At 38.7% G+C, this 16,844-nt stretch overlaps 1 protein-coding gene across 2 annotated transcripts in view; it reads left to right on the forward strand.

Annotated features, from left to right (window-relative positions):
* Positions 1-16,813, forward strand: part of LOC117548125 (sodium- and chloride-dependent GABA transporter 2-like) — a 35,540-nt gene extending 18,727 nt beyond the window's left edge. For both annotated transcript variants that reach the window (XM_034219159.1, XM_034219160.1), the window contains exons 4-15: positions 2,980-3,120; positions 3,762-3,849; positions 3,928-4,060; positions 4,717-4,851; positions 6,734-6,837; positions 9,489-9,613; positions 9,791-9,903; positions 10,666-10,803; positions 10,902-11,004; positions 11,090-11,190; positions 14,502-14,672; positions 14,757-16,813. In XM_034219159.1, the coding sequence (XP_034075050.1) occupies positions 2,980-3,120; positions 3,762-3,849; positions 3,928-4,060; positions 4,717-4,851; positions 6,734-6,837; positions 9,489-9,613; positions 9,791-9,903; positions 10,666-10,803; positions 10,902-11,004; positions 11,090-11,190; positions 14,502-14,672; positions 14,757-14,864 (1,460 nt within the window). In that variant the 3' untranslated portion in view covers positions 14,865-16,813. The remainder of the gene's footprint in view (positions 1-2,979; positions 3,121-3,761; positions 3,850-3,927; positions 4,061-4,716; positions 4,852-6,733; positions 6,838-9,488; positions 9,614-9,790; positions 9,904-10,665; positions 10,804-10,901; positions 11,005-11,089; positions 11,191-14,501; positions 14,673-14,756) is intronic.
* The last annotated feature ends 31 nt before the right edge of the window (positions 16,814-16,844 follow it).

Genomic DNA, 16,844 nt, shown 5'->3' on the forward strand with positions numbered 1-16,844 from the left:
CCAACAATGTGGAATGTATTGGCTACATATTACACATATTATGCACAGCGGGAGCAGCAATAACCGTCAAATAATAATTCAGACAGGGGAGCTCCGCACCCCCTGCCTGCCGCTAGGGGGTGCTGCAACGCCCTCAGCACCCCCCTTCCCGCGCCCATGGCAGAAACCCTCCTTTTTACTCAGCGGTTCAGACATAGACATCAAACGGCAAAACATATTCAGTGTGCAGTTCCTTTGGCATTAGGGCAGGGATATCTAGATACTTTCCAAGGTTTGACATAATGAATTGTGCTACTTTTAAAGCAAGCAACGATGTTTTCAAATCTGTAGTCAAAGAGGTCCGCAAAAACGCTATCGACCAATCAGATTGCTTGATTTGACTTGTCAGTTTTATAAATATATTTACATTTCTTCCGTTACGAAACAAACTTACAAAGCATAAGATGGAAACATTTAAGATTAACTTCGACCTCCGGGAGGGTCTGACTATGGAGGAGTGGATTGAGGAGTGCCTATCTCCAGGGGAAAAAAGCACCTAAACGACGACATGCAGAGCTACGTGAAGAGCAGGTAGACCAACTGGAAAACAAGTACCACCATTCAAAAGCTTTCTGATGCGGGTCTTGAAACAAAGCAGATAAATTATGACCGTTAGTGGCCACAGGTGGGAAAGCTCTCTCCAGAGCTACTGGAAGCCGAATCTCGGGGACCGGAGAAAGTGGAGCAATATTCTCGCCACGCCAAGCAACAGCCTAGAACAACCTCAACCTATACAAGTAACCACGTAAGCAGTGGCGTTTTTATATGTACAAAAGTGGTGGGGCACAAAAAACTTAGATGTCTATAAGCTTCTGCAGTAAGGTTCATGGCTGGTGAGGCACTGGCACTGACTCTTCAGGTTTACAAATATTATATTTTGACCTAAATCAAAATATAATATTATTTTCAAAAACTTTTTTTGTCTGATGCTTCGATTAATTTCAAACAGACAGTTCAACAAAAGGATACCCAAAAAATGTAATTTTATCATTTAAATATTGAATTGTTCTCTCTTAGTAAGACTTGAAGATGAAGTCCATTTGCCTATCCTTCTGGACAAAAATCTCTATTACTTTTTTGTAAATGTCCTCCTTATGTTCTTGTAGTTTCAAAAGTCTATCATAAATCTAATCTAATCAATAGATTTATGATTCGAAAATTATAAAATTAGGGTAGACATGTGGATATTATCCGGCTGAACAAAACGTGCATTTATCTAACTGCTACGTTTCCCACAGATCTTATTTGGAGCTATTTTCTAAAATCCTATGGAGAAATCTCATTGCTTTTTTGTCGAGGGAAGCCATGCGCAGCTTACTTCCGGGTTTTAGGATGCGTCACTGCAGCTCTCTCGTCTCCTCTTCACACACCATACTTTTCGCGGCACACGTACTTACAGCCAATCAGCTCTGAATTATGTGAGATGACGTATGGTGGGGATGGCAGCTCTATGCCCCTATGGTCATTATTTGTTTGCCACACACATTAAATAGGAAAATATTCTGAGCATGCGCAGTGTAGTTTTTACAGTCACCGTTCACTGAGAGGGAGGGGCAAGATCGTGTTTTGTCCCACATGGCTCTAAACAGCTCAATAGGCACACACTGTAGACACTAATTAGAAGAACACAGACTAAAACAGCAATGTACAGACGAATCAGATTATTAAACATGATCTTAAAATATATTTTATATATTTTTTAATTTATTTTTTCCATTTTTTTGTAATCATTATTTTTAATACTTTCTGCTGACACTAGGTGGGGCTGTGCCAGTGGGTGCACAATATACGGCAACATACAAATTAATGTAAATAAATAGCCAAATAATGGATCAACGCTCTCTGTCATGTTCGCTAGCTGTTAGTGTTGTTGCATAGCAACCACCTCGCACTATGTTTCGTGCAGAAGGCAACGGGGGGACTATTTTATTTCATTTTATCATTATTTACTAATAAAAACTATTTAAATTAGAGTGTGTATTTTTCTTTCATATTGCCACACTTGGTAACCGTTTTATAAAAGCAATAGCTCACTTCAGGCCGTAGTATATGCTCATTGTATCACAGCTAAGGGGCGTGGTTCGGTCCGACGCGAAGCCCGGAGTGTACATTCTTACTGTACATTCTATCACATGTTGTGTTTTGCACATTTTCTTTGGTGTGCTCACACTATTTCTAAAAATCATGTGATCACAACGATGTGACGTGTTAGTTAAAGGAAAACACTCTAAGACAAGAGCCTGGACATTAAAGAATGACAGATTCCTGGCAAAGGACTCTTCAGTGATTACACAGGAAAGTTGTTACTGGCATTTGTCAGTTAATTATTGCTTCTTGTGAGCTATTACATGAAGAGGGACAAGTTATAAAAGTTGATATGTATCTATCTTATGTAAGAAAGCCGTCAAGTACACACATCTTTAGCAAATCTACAACAGTAGAAACAACTTTTACGTCACTGAATGTTCTCTGGAATAACATTGTGTCCGTTGGCAATATAATCATTGATATATCCCATTATGACTGTGACCCTTAAATTACAATATTAGAATATTTAATTAATCTGTATTAATCTTGTTTGTTGGTTTATATATTTTTTAAATGTGAGTTAATCACTGTAAAATGTGTAGTTTATTGTAAATGTACTGTATTAACAGTAATATATTTGCAATATTTTAAATTTTTCATTCCATTATTTTATATATTTGAATAAGTATAATTTCATATTATGTTATAAATTGGATTTCTTTGTATTGAAATTAAAATGATCTTTACGCTTTATAATTTGTTTGTGTATCATTTTTGAAAGTAGTCTTGTCTTAACGTTACCTACCTTCAAGAATTGAGCGTGTGACTTAAAGACCTTTGCTGTTTATCTTTCTGTTTGTTTGTTTGTTTGTTTATCTATTTGTTGTTGTGCTTTTTGTTTGTGTATGGCAGGTATGGGCATTGGCCATCAGGTGGTTGTTTTATACTCCAGCATCTATTACATCATCATATTGGCCTGGGCTTTCTTCTATCTCTTCTCCTCTTTCAACTCTGAGCTTCCCTGGGCCAGTTGCAGAAACAGCTGGAACACAGGTATGTGCTGGTATGTGATCTGACTGAAGAGAATGCATTGAATTAAACAAATAACTGGATTATGATGGATCTTTAGTAAAATAATTGCTGATTATTCCACTGTTTATTGTGTTTAGTGTCTTGCTTTTGTTTTCTAGAGAGATTAATCTGATTTGTGGCTCATTGTAGCAACAGGTTTTGGATCTGAAGTTTAAATGTCAGCTACTGGAAACATTTTAAATCTTGAGGTGCCAGTTTAACTCTGACTGGCTTTGTGATACAATTCACGTTATGTTACATATATGTAATCTTAAGTACTTGTAAGTAAGTATCTACCAGACAGGTCTCTCATGGAAAATGTTTATTTTTAAATGTTTCACTTACACAAGACATCCTTTACTTCCCTGAAAAGTCCATACTCATTAAGTGAGTTCTGGAGCTTTACATTTTCTTATTACACTGTAAATTACGCACAGGACCATGATTGGCTTCCAAACTAGAAACATAGAAAAATGTCTTCTTCAGGACCACAAATAGTGTTGAATGGTCATACCTGTCTAGTACATGTATTTACTTCATTGATAGACTAGGCTATATGGAAAAGTCTACCATTCCACGGTTTTGACCAAGGCAGCATTTGATGATGTTTGTATTTGCAACAGAGACCTGTGTGGAGTTTGATCGAAAGGATGATTATTTGAACTGGACTGTAGCTGCAAATTCTACATCACCAGTGAGAGAGTTTTGGGAGTGAGTAAGAAAACAAAATCCAAATATGGCAATAACATCTTGACGTTTCTGAATTACAACTGAACATTTTATTTGCAGGAAGAGAGTTTTGAATATCACAGGAAGTGTCCATGAGTTAGGCAGCATACGATGGGAGCTGGCTCTGTGTCTTCTGTTGTCCTGGATCATCTGTTACTTTTGTGTCTGGAAAGGAGTAAAGTCAACTGGGAAGGTATGTCAAAGAACTGAGCATTTTGTATGTTGTATGTAAAGTACCATCAACTATTTAACTGTTTAACGACAATGCATTAGATCAAATTATCCTCTTTACAGGAAGTGCAATCATACCACTTTTCCGGATACTTTGCCGCTTTCACTACCATTTCATATTACACAAATATTGACAACATGATGTGCTCTTAAGAAGTTAATGATTGAACATAAATGTTTCCCGGAACAACAAGTAAATCAAAATGGAAAAGAGGTATACTAGAGTGAGGAGATGACTACAAAGAAATTTGCCAAAGATTATCTTTCGCAATTGAAACTGCTCTGTCATCGATTCTCTGAATGATGAGTGGATGATCCCTTGATTGGTTGGGTGGATTACGTTTATGTATAAGACATTTAATATTAAATAACTATTTTCCACAATCAAAATGTCACATTTAATCACTCTATTTTTCGGACTATTTGGGACTCAAAATATATGTCCGTCAACAATAGCATGGATCCTAAATGAGCGCTTCATATCTACACAGGGGACCTACAGTATGTCACGGAGTCCGTCATGTTGCACATTAGCCCAGACCACACACCTGTTTTGTAAATGGCTTTCATATTTTGACATTGCCTAAAAGCCACAAACTAACTTTCACTTTTCCACAGGTAGTGTATCTTACTGCCACATTTCCATACCTGATGCTGGTGGTACTGCTTGTGCGTGGACTTACGTTGCCAGGGGCCATAAATGGGATCAAGTTCTACCTCTACCCAGATCCATCCCGCCTCAGCGATCCACAGGTATGAACACGCTTCACCACTTCTTTGTTTGGAGGATATGTGGCTCTTGTTAATCTACGGGTGATCCTATCCTTACAAACACACATTATCTGAACAAGCATTCATGAAAATTAAGATATTTCGGAGATAAAATCAGAAAACTAAAGCAAAGTGTGAAGCTTCTTTTTTCCATCCATCCATCTTCTCCCGCTTATCCGTGGTCGGGTCGCGGGGGTAGCAGTTCCAGCAGAGAGCCTGTTACGTTCCCTACTGGGCTAGGGAAACCAAAGGGAAGCAACAAAACCAGAATGGGATTGGTAATAATTATAAGTGGCTTTATTACAAAAGGATGAAACAAATGACAGGCAGGCAGCCTGAAACAAACAAAAATGCCAAACGGATTGTCTAACAATCAACAAAAAGAGAACTCCAAAAGAGAGTTTTACAGCTTATCCAGCGTAATAAGTATTACCCAAACGGGAAAACAAAACATCACGTTAAACGTGGTACAAGTCAAATGAAAAGGCTGCATAAAAACACAGCTGCTGCTAAACCGACAGGCGCTAACCGCTGAGCTAACCTGGGTCTTCTTTACCCACACAACACTAAACACAGAACACTACTGAACACCCTGCTAAGCAGTATAACTAAGCACAGAGGATTTCACAGTATTAACGAGTACAATGAGTAAGCATAGCAAGAGGCTAGAGGCATCGGTCTAACAACACAGAGCCTCCAGAATGATCTTCGTCCCCGGCCTTTGTACCCCTCCCCCGGAAGATGTGCCGGAAGCAGGCAGGGATTGGATGACGTCAGTCCAATCACCTCTTCGGACGGTGCGAGGGCGGGGCATCGAGGAAACCTTACAGCTCATTTGCATACACACACACACGCACAACAGAATTAATAGCACCAGGAAAGCAGCGGCTGTAACAGAACCCCAAACTTTCTTTTCCCTGGCCACATCAACTAGCTCTGACTGGGGGATCCCAAGGCGCTCCCAGGCCAGCGAAGAGATATAATCCCTCCACCTGGTCCTAGGTCTACCCCTTGGTCTCTTCCCAGCTGGACGTGCCTGGAACACCTCCCTAGGGAGGCGCCCAGGTGGCATCCTTACTAGGTGCCCGAACCACCTCAACTGGCTCCTTTCAACGCGAAGGAGGAGCGGCTCAACTCCGAGTCCCTCCCGGATGACCGAACTTCTCACCTTATCCCTAAGGGAGACACCAGCCACCCTGCGGAGAAAACCCATCTCGGCTGCTTGTATCCGCGATCTCGTTCTTTCGGTCATGACCCATCCTTCATGACCATAGGTGAGGGTAGGAACGAAAATGGCCCGGTAGACATAGAGCTTTGCCTTCTGGCTCAGCTCCCTTTTCGTCACAACGGTGCGGTAAAGCGACTGCAGTACCGCTCCCGCTGCTCCGATTCTCCGGCCCATCTCATGCTCCATTGTTCCCTCACTCGAGAACAAGACCCCGAGATACTTGAACTCCTTCACTTGGGGTAAGGACTCATTCCCTACTTGGAGTGGACAGTCCATCGGTTTCCTGCTGAGAACCAGGAGAAGCTTATTTTTTGTTTCATCCTATTATTGCATTCAACTTAATGAGAAAAACATAGGTATATATGAATTTATTTGAATACACATGCAAAAGAGAAGGGTAATCCGAGTTTGGGAGTTTGAACGGATTCGTTAATTATACACTTTTTTAAATGGCATCACAAGTTCCAATGTAACTGTTTTGGCAGATGATTGCTTTTCTGATGTCACATAAGTCGTCAGCAGTGTAAAAGATTAGCAAAACAAAGTGTTCAGCATACAGTGGATTCTCAGAAACAGTAACTGCCTTTCATATGTAATTTATTGTAGATGTCAACGTGTCCTTTTTTTGTCTTTCAGGTGTGGATGGATGCTGGCACACAAATATTTTATTCCTATGCTATTTGCATTGGGTGTCTTACTGCGCTTGGCAGTTATAACAAGTATGACAACAATTGTTACAAGTAAGTTAAATAAAATGTATTTAGTGTGTTTTTCCAGTGTGGGTACTGTTGATTCCCACCGAAATAAAGAAAACGTCTAACACTAAGTTGCCCAGGCAGCAGCTTCAGTAGTGCCAGTGATTTCAATAGCACAACGGTCTCTGGAGATATACAAGACGTTTTGAGACGTTTGCCAGAACATCTCTAATGCCCATTTTAGGCTGCACATTTTGGAGTAGTTTACACAAAGGAAACACAGTCAGACCCGGCACCAGAACAAATCTAAAGGGAGGGCATATGATTTTCATGGGAGGGCACACAACACTGTCACGTGCTGCGGGCCTGCGGCACAATATATATATCAAACAGCAAGGCCAACAGCATTGCGCAAAGACGCACACTTATCGCAAATACATACACAAATAAAGGGCAACATAGAAACCACTTTTGAAACATTGTGTGCGTGGCAGCACAAACACTGGTAAATCACGAGCAAGGCACACTGGTTAAGGATGGCAGCTTCCTCATCGTTGCACTCGGAGAGAAATAGTAGAGACGGAGACGATGAACTGCTGTTAGCTCTATTATGGCATTTTGCATGTCGTGAGAGGTGTATATTGCTGTGTGGAGAATGCTGTCCATTATTTTTGGCCAACTCTGCAGCTTTGTGCAGCGTATACTCAAACAGCGATAGGAAGAGCCCACTGCCTGACTCGGACATGCTGTGGAGTGAATCGTGGTCACCTCTGAGAGGGAGTTGGTTGACAGCTAAAAAAGCTATAATATCAACGACAGCTGACACGTAATAATGGCTCTGTGCCAGCTGATCTGTACTAATTTCCTTATTTGTTTCCTCGCGTATCTGTCTCTCTCTCCACAAACTCTCACATGAAATGTGTTCTTTTGATGCGGCCTGTCTTAGCAGTCCTTTATCAGTCTGTAATGCGTGTTTCCAGTCGCAAAAACCTTTGACAGTAAAAGCCGCATCAGATGAAGACGTATTTACTTTAAACTGTCTACAGGGGAAACAAAAGGCTGCGTCTGCTTTTAACGAATATTCAAGCCATGGTCTGTTGTTGTAGCATGCATTGGCAAAAGTGCGCTTCTTTCCTGAAAACAATCTCCCTGGATAACGATCCAGTTTCACCTGGTTGGGTTTATTAACCCCAAGATCATCTGGGGCTGTTGGTCTTTGAGCGGTTGCTGGCCCAATAGCACCTGTTGATGTGCTGCAAGGTGTGCTGCAAGGTAGCGTCTGTAGTGGAGGCACCGGCACGGAGCAGGAGGAGGATGCTGGCGGGTGTGGTACACGGTGTGGCAACGCAGGTGGTGATGGTAGGGGCACAAGGAGCTGTGCCTCGGAGGACAGCGTTAGTGGCGGCCGCCTTGATGAGTCAAGGCTCAGCCCCGGGGTTTGCCGAGGTCAAGCTTGTGACATTAAGGCGTGCTGCTGCAACGGCAGGTGCAGGGTCGCCAGCAGCACCATCGGCTGCAGTTCTTTCATCGCTATTTCGTTTTAATAAATCCTTAGACATTTTAAGCCAATTTCTGATGTCCATTGTGTAATTCAAACAGAAATGGGAGTCTACAGAATGCACAATAAACAATAAGCAAATCCAGAATAGGCGGCAGAGTGTGACGCTGTGATTGGTCTAAATGTGGACGAATCACAAATCACAACAGACACATGAATTTATTTGACGTAGCCTGCGATTTTTTTGTGTTAGTTACTATCTGACATCACATACATCGTAGCATAAAAGTTCACAGTTTATTTATAACAACAACAAAATATATATATATTTTTTAATTTTTATAAATAATAAAAATCGTGTTTATTGGGGGAGGACAAGAATGTCAAATGGGAGGGCCTGGCCCTCCCACGGCGCCGGGCATGCACAGAGTGTGAAGTGAAGTTTCTTAAAAAATGCTTCTCAGAGTTACGGAGCCATGCCATACCTTTACCAAGCCCTCTTAGGCCAGTTTAGGATGTGATGAGTGACCGTGTTATATGTTAATACATAGTAGGGCTGCACGATATTGGAAAAAACTGACATCGCGATTTTTTTTCCCCCTGCGATATATATTGCGATATGAAAACATACAGGAATTGAAGAAAAGACCGTTTTCTTTTCCGCAAACCATCCTTTCTTGAACTTTAATGCTATACAATTGGTATTTTTTTAACTATATTTAACCGGATGAATTTAAAGGATTTTAGTCACGGACTTCTGGATCTTAAGTTATCAGAGCAACAAGCTGAGCTAGCTTCGAACTGCCCTGGAGGAACACATGAAACTACTTTATTCAGTGTTTTTACCTTTAATCACGGGGTCCGTTTGCTCTGGAGATTTGATTGTGATTGGTGGTTTGCTGTGCATGCAGAGCCTGCATGTCACTCACTCAAGTACCCCTGACATGAGAGCCGCGCAAGTTTTCCTTTTGTAGCAAGCAGCAAAATAATTGTAACATGACGTGTTTGAGTTAATTTGCCTACTTAATATCGCAAGTCCTAAAAAAAAGAAATTTAAATAAATAATAAGACAATTTTTTTTAAATATTACAAAAATTGCGCATGCGCATATCGCGATTATTGTCACGACACGATATATCGTGCAGCCCTAATACAGAGTAATGGAGTTTTAAATATATTTGTGTCTTTTTGTTTTTAGGGACTGTGTGTACTTGTGCTTTCTAAACAGTGGGACCAGTTTTGTAGCTGGTTTTGCCATCTTCTCTGCACTTGGATTCATGGCATATGAGCAGAACACAGACATATCAACAGTGGCAGAGTCAGGTGAGAATGTAGAAAACTGTTATTAATCAGACAATAAGAAAATTAATTGAATAGCATTGTAGGTTTAGATCAGCAATAGCACAAAATGCTCCTCATTTCATAAATGTGAAATTTTAATTTGACTCCACAGCAGAAAAAAATCCATTATTTATTTTGACCATCACATTCTTACGGCAGGTCCTGGCTTGGCGTTCATTGCCTATCCTCGAGCGGTCGCCATGATGCCTTTTCCTCAGCTCTGGGCGATTTTATTTTTTGTAATGATCATCCTACTGGGACTGGACAGTGAAGTAAGCAGACCCTTCCATAGCACTGAGAGAACAAGAATCAGACATTTTGTTTCTCTCTTTAATACATGAATATGCAGTAGATATATATTATTTAGAGATGTTATATTTTTGAATAATCATCCAAAACAATTACAAAATATTGGTCTTTTGTTCACCTGGTTAAAATATATACATGTTTTATTTTATTACACATAGATTGCATAATAGTCTTAATGAACTTGTAGGGGATTTGGCTTTATGATCTCTTGCCCTTTGTTAAAGTTCTGCGGTTGTCTGACAATTAAAAATAGATCCATTTATTTCCTCTAGTCATGTTTTCGCTGCTGTTTTTTTTGCATGTTTGAATATCTGTGGGTTCGCAGGATACCTAAAAAACAAGCTAACAGGTGGTACAAGCCAGTATCAAATGGCCACTGAACTTGTTTCAATGAATTTCAATAGGGTGAGGAATAAGTCGTAATGTCTTGATCTGAATTTAGGTTGAGGGTTCAGATGCAGATAAATAAATAAAAAATGTAAATTTATGAACTCCTGCACTTACCAATATGAGAGGAAATGTTGGCTTGTGTATATCAATACTTACTCACTATGTGTGTTTCGCTGCAGAACCAGATCCAGAGGAATCCAGATTACAAAATATATCACATTAATCATTATAATAAAACTATCTGTTCAGAGGATTGTGCTGTATTGAAAGAGATGTGCCCTCAAAATGCTAACGGTATGTAGAGTTAGTGCGTAACTGTGGGCTCTGTGTTTCAGTTTGTTGGACTGGAAGCCATCGTTACAGCGATTTCTGACACAAACCCTTCCTTCTTCCACGTTGGCCATCGACGTAAACTTCTTCTCCTTGCCATCAGTGTTTTTAGCTTCTTCGTCGGCCTAGTGATGATCACAGAAGTAAGATCCTATTAAAATGTCAAGCCACTTCTTTAACAATAACCTTTGTTCTCATGTTGAAAGACCCTAACACAACAACTCTGATGTCTCACACACAGGGTGGGCTGTACATCTTCCAGCTGTTTGACTACTATGCCTGCAGTGGGATGACTCTCCTTCTCTTTGCCAGTCTGCAGTCTTTCTGTATCGGATGGATATACGGTGAGTTAATAAACAAAAAGCGTCTGTGAGGTTTCTTCAGTGCAATGTTCAATTCCCTTATTGAAGCGTTTCAATCTATTTACAGGTGCAGACCGGTTTTACGAAAACATAGAGGACATGATCGGCTACAAGCCAACATCCCTGATAAAGTATTGTTTGAAGTATGTCACTCCAGTAATATGCATGGTGAGTCAGTTAAAGTTTACTCATTCAAATGATATGCTGATTAATCTTTAGCTAAGCCTGGCTGCCGACATAGTTAAGCTATGCCAGTAGGACTTGAAGGAATCCTGACGAGAGTGAGAACATGACTGCCAAGACAAATTTCCATGATCCCACGCTACCACCAAACTCATTGATTGTTTGATAGTTCTCAATTAGATTGAAACCATGGCAGAAACATATTTATCATACTTGTAGCGCACTGCCTATCGCATTTATGGTGACAACCCTGTGAAATATCACAAGTGGCGAATATTTTCAAAGTGAGATCAAATTGTACCTGCAATTTACCGTAGGGAAAAGAACATAATGAAGTTCGTAGAGATCTTCACTTTAACATTTAAACAGAACGTAACGTGTTCAAGGACATCCAGGACTTAGAGGGGAATTGCCATACTGTGGATCTGCTATCAATTAATAAACACAGTGTTTAATCTATTCCACCCTTTTCTCTTTTGTTTTTGGTTCAAGATAGACAACAAAAAAACATCTCCATATCAATTTATATTCACCCCTTCCACATGTGGTGAAAGCCAAAGCTTGACATCCATTATTCATGTTATCGGGGGGATTTAGCGGTCAATTGGGGTTTGATGCTCATCACTGGTTAAACGAAACTTCTATTGTTGGAAAACATTTTATTCATTTGAGGTTTTGGCTGATATAACAAGTGACTTATTTCAGGACTATAATTTCACTTTATATATATATATAATATATAACATCAATTTTTTTTTTTTAAATAATAACTTCTCAGTTTGTTTATTTATGTAATATTGTTTACATTACTTTTTATTTATTTGTTCCTTCTTATTTCCTTTCATCGTTATGCATTGAATTATTATTTCCGCCCTGGAAGTTCCCAACTAGACATTTTTGGTTCTAAAAGCATTCTGAGAATGTTAGTCATTGTTCTAGGAAGGTTTTCAGCGGGAAGTTTTTGTTTGGTTCCCAGAACGTTCTTCTGAAAGGTAGGATAACGTCCTCTAAAAACATTCTTAAAATGTTTGGTGATAACATTGTTAGAACATTATGCCCTACTGTTCTTAAAACATTTTCAGCTGCAAGTTAGATTTTTTATGTTGCCAGAATGTTATTTTAGAGAAGGATAACATGGTTTATGTTAAAAAAAAGTATGTAAATGTTCTGTGGTAACAATTTACTAAAATATGTTTACATTATTAGAACATAAAGACATAATATTGTTCAACTCAAAATTCCTGGGTAAGTGGACTGACCACTGTGGTCATTAGGATGATTATGATAGTTTACTTAACTATTGGAATTTGACTATTAACACATGTAAAAGGATGACTCGGAATCAGTTGGTGAAAGTAACATTTGTTTATTAGAAAAGGGGAGCTGGGAGTGGAGGTTGGTTATGGCAGCAGTGGGAAACAGTTGTTCCATGGTGGGTAGAGAGGCCTGGCTGGTCTTGGGAGTGTGGAAGGCCTTGGATTCCTCTTGGGAGAGACACAAAAATGAGTGTGAGGCAAAAGCAGGCAAAGTTGTCAAAGAATATGCTGGTAAAAAGGTAGAGCGGCCCGCAACAATCCGGCAGGGAATGAGTGCAGGCTGCAGGCTTTCATAGTGTGGCTGATGAGCAGGTTGCAGGTGTGGTTGATTGGTGATTGCTCCCAGCCGTGTAGAGCAGACCAGCAGGCAGGTGGGGGGGGGGGGCACTAACCCACTAACAGGGGTTTCAGGGACGGGCAGTGATAGTCGGTCCATTCTTCTATATGTCTGTCTTTGGTTTTCTAAGTGTTATTTGATCCATATGACCATAGAGATATTTGCATAAACAACAAAAACACTTGGGGTATAATGTTCGAACAATGTTATCACCAAACATTTTAAGAATGTTTTTAGAGAACGTTATCCTACCTTTCAGAAGTACATTCTAGGAACCAAAATAAAACTTCTTGATGAAACCATTCCTAGAACAATGAATGGTAACATTCTCAGAATGTTTTTAGAACCAACGATGTCTAGCTGGGAACTCAGACATGCCTACGCAAATGTGCAATATCATGAATTACGCGCTTATTTTTTTCTAAAAACGAAAATGTGGTGACATCAGATTTCTTTTAAACATCCTTTTCAAACAAATGCAGCAAGTTTGTTTTTTAAAGCGCACTACAAATAAATCTGACGTTGACCATGCCCCTGTTAATATTTCGCAACACAGGAACATTTTATAAAAAAATAATAACCTCCTGAAAACATTATCCAAATGTTGCTTTCAAAATGTTCTTTGGTTATCATGTAACATTGAGGGAGCGTTTTATAAAGAACATGTTTAATGTGTTACCCAACAACGTCCAAAACACATCCTTAGAATGTTGCAGGCAAAACGTTCCACCTTTGTTAACATATCACATTGAAGGAACATTTTATAAATAAACTTTCTGTCATCTCAGGCCTCAATAACATCCTCAAAACATCCTCTGAATGTTGCAGTTAAAACGTTATGTCTTAGTTAACCTTAAACCTTATAGGAACATTATTTGAAAAAATAAACATCCTAAAAAGGTTCTTTGAACATCAGATTAAAACGTTTCTTTAAAACCTTATTAGAACCAATAGGTAACGTTAGCCAAAGTTGTGAGAACGTTCCCCGCTAGCTGGGTTGCCTTGTAATATTTGTATTGGTGTATGAGTGCATTTGTGTACTTATACACCTGAACATGGTGCTTATGTATATTGTGTGTGTGTGAACATATGAATGTAAAAAAGTCACTTGAAAATAAGTGTCCACAATGTTTACATGCATATATTATTATTTATTTGCCAAGTACATGTGTACATATATATTTTTATATATAGTATTTTCCTTTTCAAAAAAGATAGTCAACTGCTATTGACATGTGCAGAAAATGACCCTATATCTAGTTTTCATATATATATATATATGCATTTATTTATTTGTTCCCTAACTTCAATTTATTTTTTCCTAGTTTTTCTTTATTTCTTTGTACTCCTTAATTTCTATACGTTTTTGACGCAATAATGCCTATTTTATATTAGGATGATTCACGGGAGGGCTACTTCCCATAAGCTATGCTTCAGCCCTCCCGCTTCTACTAATTTTGTTTATCTTTGTGTGTATGAATTATACTTTTTTCTTTTTTGGATGAATTAGTAGAATAAATAAAATAATACAAATAAAAAACGTTTAGTCTATTGTAGCTTGGGAGATTTGGGGAACATTGCAACATAATTGTGTTCATTGTCTAACCCCAGACTTTAACTGACTTCTCCATGACTATTTTCAGGGAACGTTTGTTTTCTCCTTGATCAAATACACTCCTCTGAAGTTCAACAACACTATTGAGTATCCTTGGTGGGGATATGCTCTCGGCTGGTGGTTTACTCTCTCCTCCACACTCATGGTTCCTCTAATTATGTTGTATAGGATGTGCACTACTCCTGGTACACTGCGACAGGTAAGCTGTTTGTATAATAGTTAAATATTTAATAAACATGTTATTTTATTTGTATTTATTAAAACCTATATTCTTCTTTTTTAGAGGTTCTCTTTCTTATGTACTCCAACTGAAGACCTGACATTGAACAGATCAGGGAAGAAAGGACTTGAAATGGTCAAGTTGACCTCATCTGACGGCGTAGTGTCCTAGTGACAATGAGCAAACTGGAGCTGCTTCAGATTTTCCGAACATCATGAGTCATAGATAATCATGCCCTCAAGCCAGTGCTCTGACTCCTTTTACAGCTGTGGTCCCCAAGTGTTTATGTTAAAACTCGTACCCCCCTGTCCTTGGTTGCTAAAGCATACTGGTTGCGACCAGTACAATCTTTGTTTGCATACGTTTATAAGGCATACAAATTATCCATTAACAAAAAAACAATGCTTTTCTGTCATTTAAATAACTGTAATAATCATTTGAGGGTTTGAATTCTGACAGAAATAGTGTAAAGATAAAATGTCCACCTAACTGTAAAGGGAACATCTGCTTTTAGCCACATATCATGATCTTCAAGAAAACATATTCAAAATACTTAATAGTCCATCAAAACATTTTGAAATATGTTCTAAATAGCCAATGTGAAATAGTAACAAACAAAGCCTCAAACCTATTCAGAAAACTCCTGTCGCTGCGAGCTGAAACCACTGATTACTTTCCTAATCATTTAATCTGTTAGATTTGACTTACATTTTTCAGCGACAAATGCACATTAAAACTTCCCAGAATATGAGGTAACCGTGAAAAACTTAATATCCTCACAATGCATCATGTAATAGTGTTTTGTTGATCAATTAATGTATCTTTTAGTTGTGTCAGCTCTTTCATCAAGTGAACCTTAAAACCTGCTTTTCATAAAGAAACAGCATGCTTGCATTCACACTTGTATTTTAAACTGTTACTTTTGTAAAGAAAAAGTGTTGAGAAAATTTGTGTTTTGTTTTATCCAGGTTGTACAACTTCTAGAGTAAATTAGCCATGATAAACACTTGCCAAATAAGCCATACAGTTTCAACACTTAAGTCACTTGTAGGTGAAATTTAATTTCAAATTGTGGATATAGCTACATGAAGCAGTAATATGAAAGAGGAACGGTTGTCCAGCACTTATTGTCCGATTAAAACTTTGGACATTGCCTGCACCTTAAGTTTAACTTAAAGGTGGGGTATAGGTAAGTTTGAGAAACCGGCTCGAGATACACTTTTTGTTATATTCCATCCATGGAATGCTCTTAAAGGTGGGGTAGGTAAGTTTGAGAAACCGGCTCGAGATACACTTGTTATATTCCATGGAATGCTCTTAACATGCCGATAGCAATGAATATCTGAAGTGCTTTGACAAAAAATCCATAGAAAAATGTCATCTGTGGAAGCCGTAGTACTGTAAAAAGCACGACCAATGATTTTAGTAATTGGATGGCCTACCTGCCTGTCAGCCTTCCATCTGTGCACAAACTTATCTCGTGCCCTCATTGGTCATGTGCGCGTTCGTGTGTGTTGGAGGAGGGGCTCTGTAAGGAAGTGGCAGATTTTTTCCGCTGTGTATTTTCAAATTCTAGTGCATTACCTACCCCACCTTTAAGTGTGTCTGACATTAGAATAACTGTCACCATAATAATGTGCATGTAATGCACACACAGGAAGGAAACAATTCAGCACAAGTTAGTGTTTAGTGAAAACAAACAAACTCGAGTTGGGTGTGACAATGGAATACCAATTGATAAAGAACAACACTGAGAAAGCCTGTTGGCAGAGCCACAAAGAGTATATTTTTAACAGAGCTATTTCGATTATATTTTTACTGAAGTCTCAACTTTACATTTTTGTACAGAAGGTGCAGGTAGCATTCATATCATTTTGTATATTGTTCTTTTGTATCATTGGCATTAAAATTGGTGGCAATAGCCCTTTGTGTAACATGTAAATGCTATAAAATGACATTACTTACATTTAAGGATCAAAAACTATTTTGTTCGGCGTTTTTTGCGTCTGTTTTCACAAGATTTATGAAAAGAAAATTGTGCTTGTTTGATTCATATTACTGATGCATACTGTAATGTCTTTATTTTATATATCATAATAAACAATGTGCCATACTTTAAATTATTTCAACGTTATCTGATAATAATGTCTC

This window comes from Gymnodraco acuticeps, unplaced genomic scaffold (assembly GCF_902827175.1).
Source record: "Gymnodraco acuticeps unplaced genomic scaffold, fGymAcu1.1, whole genome shotgun sequence".
Taxonomy (NCBI): domain Eukaryota; kingdom Metazoa; phylum Chordata; class Actinopteri; order Perciformes; family Bathydraconidae; genus Gymnodraco; species Gymnodraco acuticeps.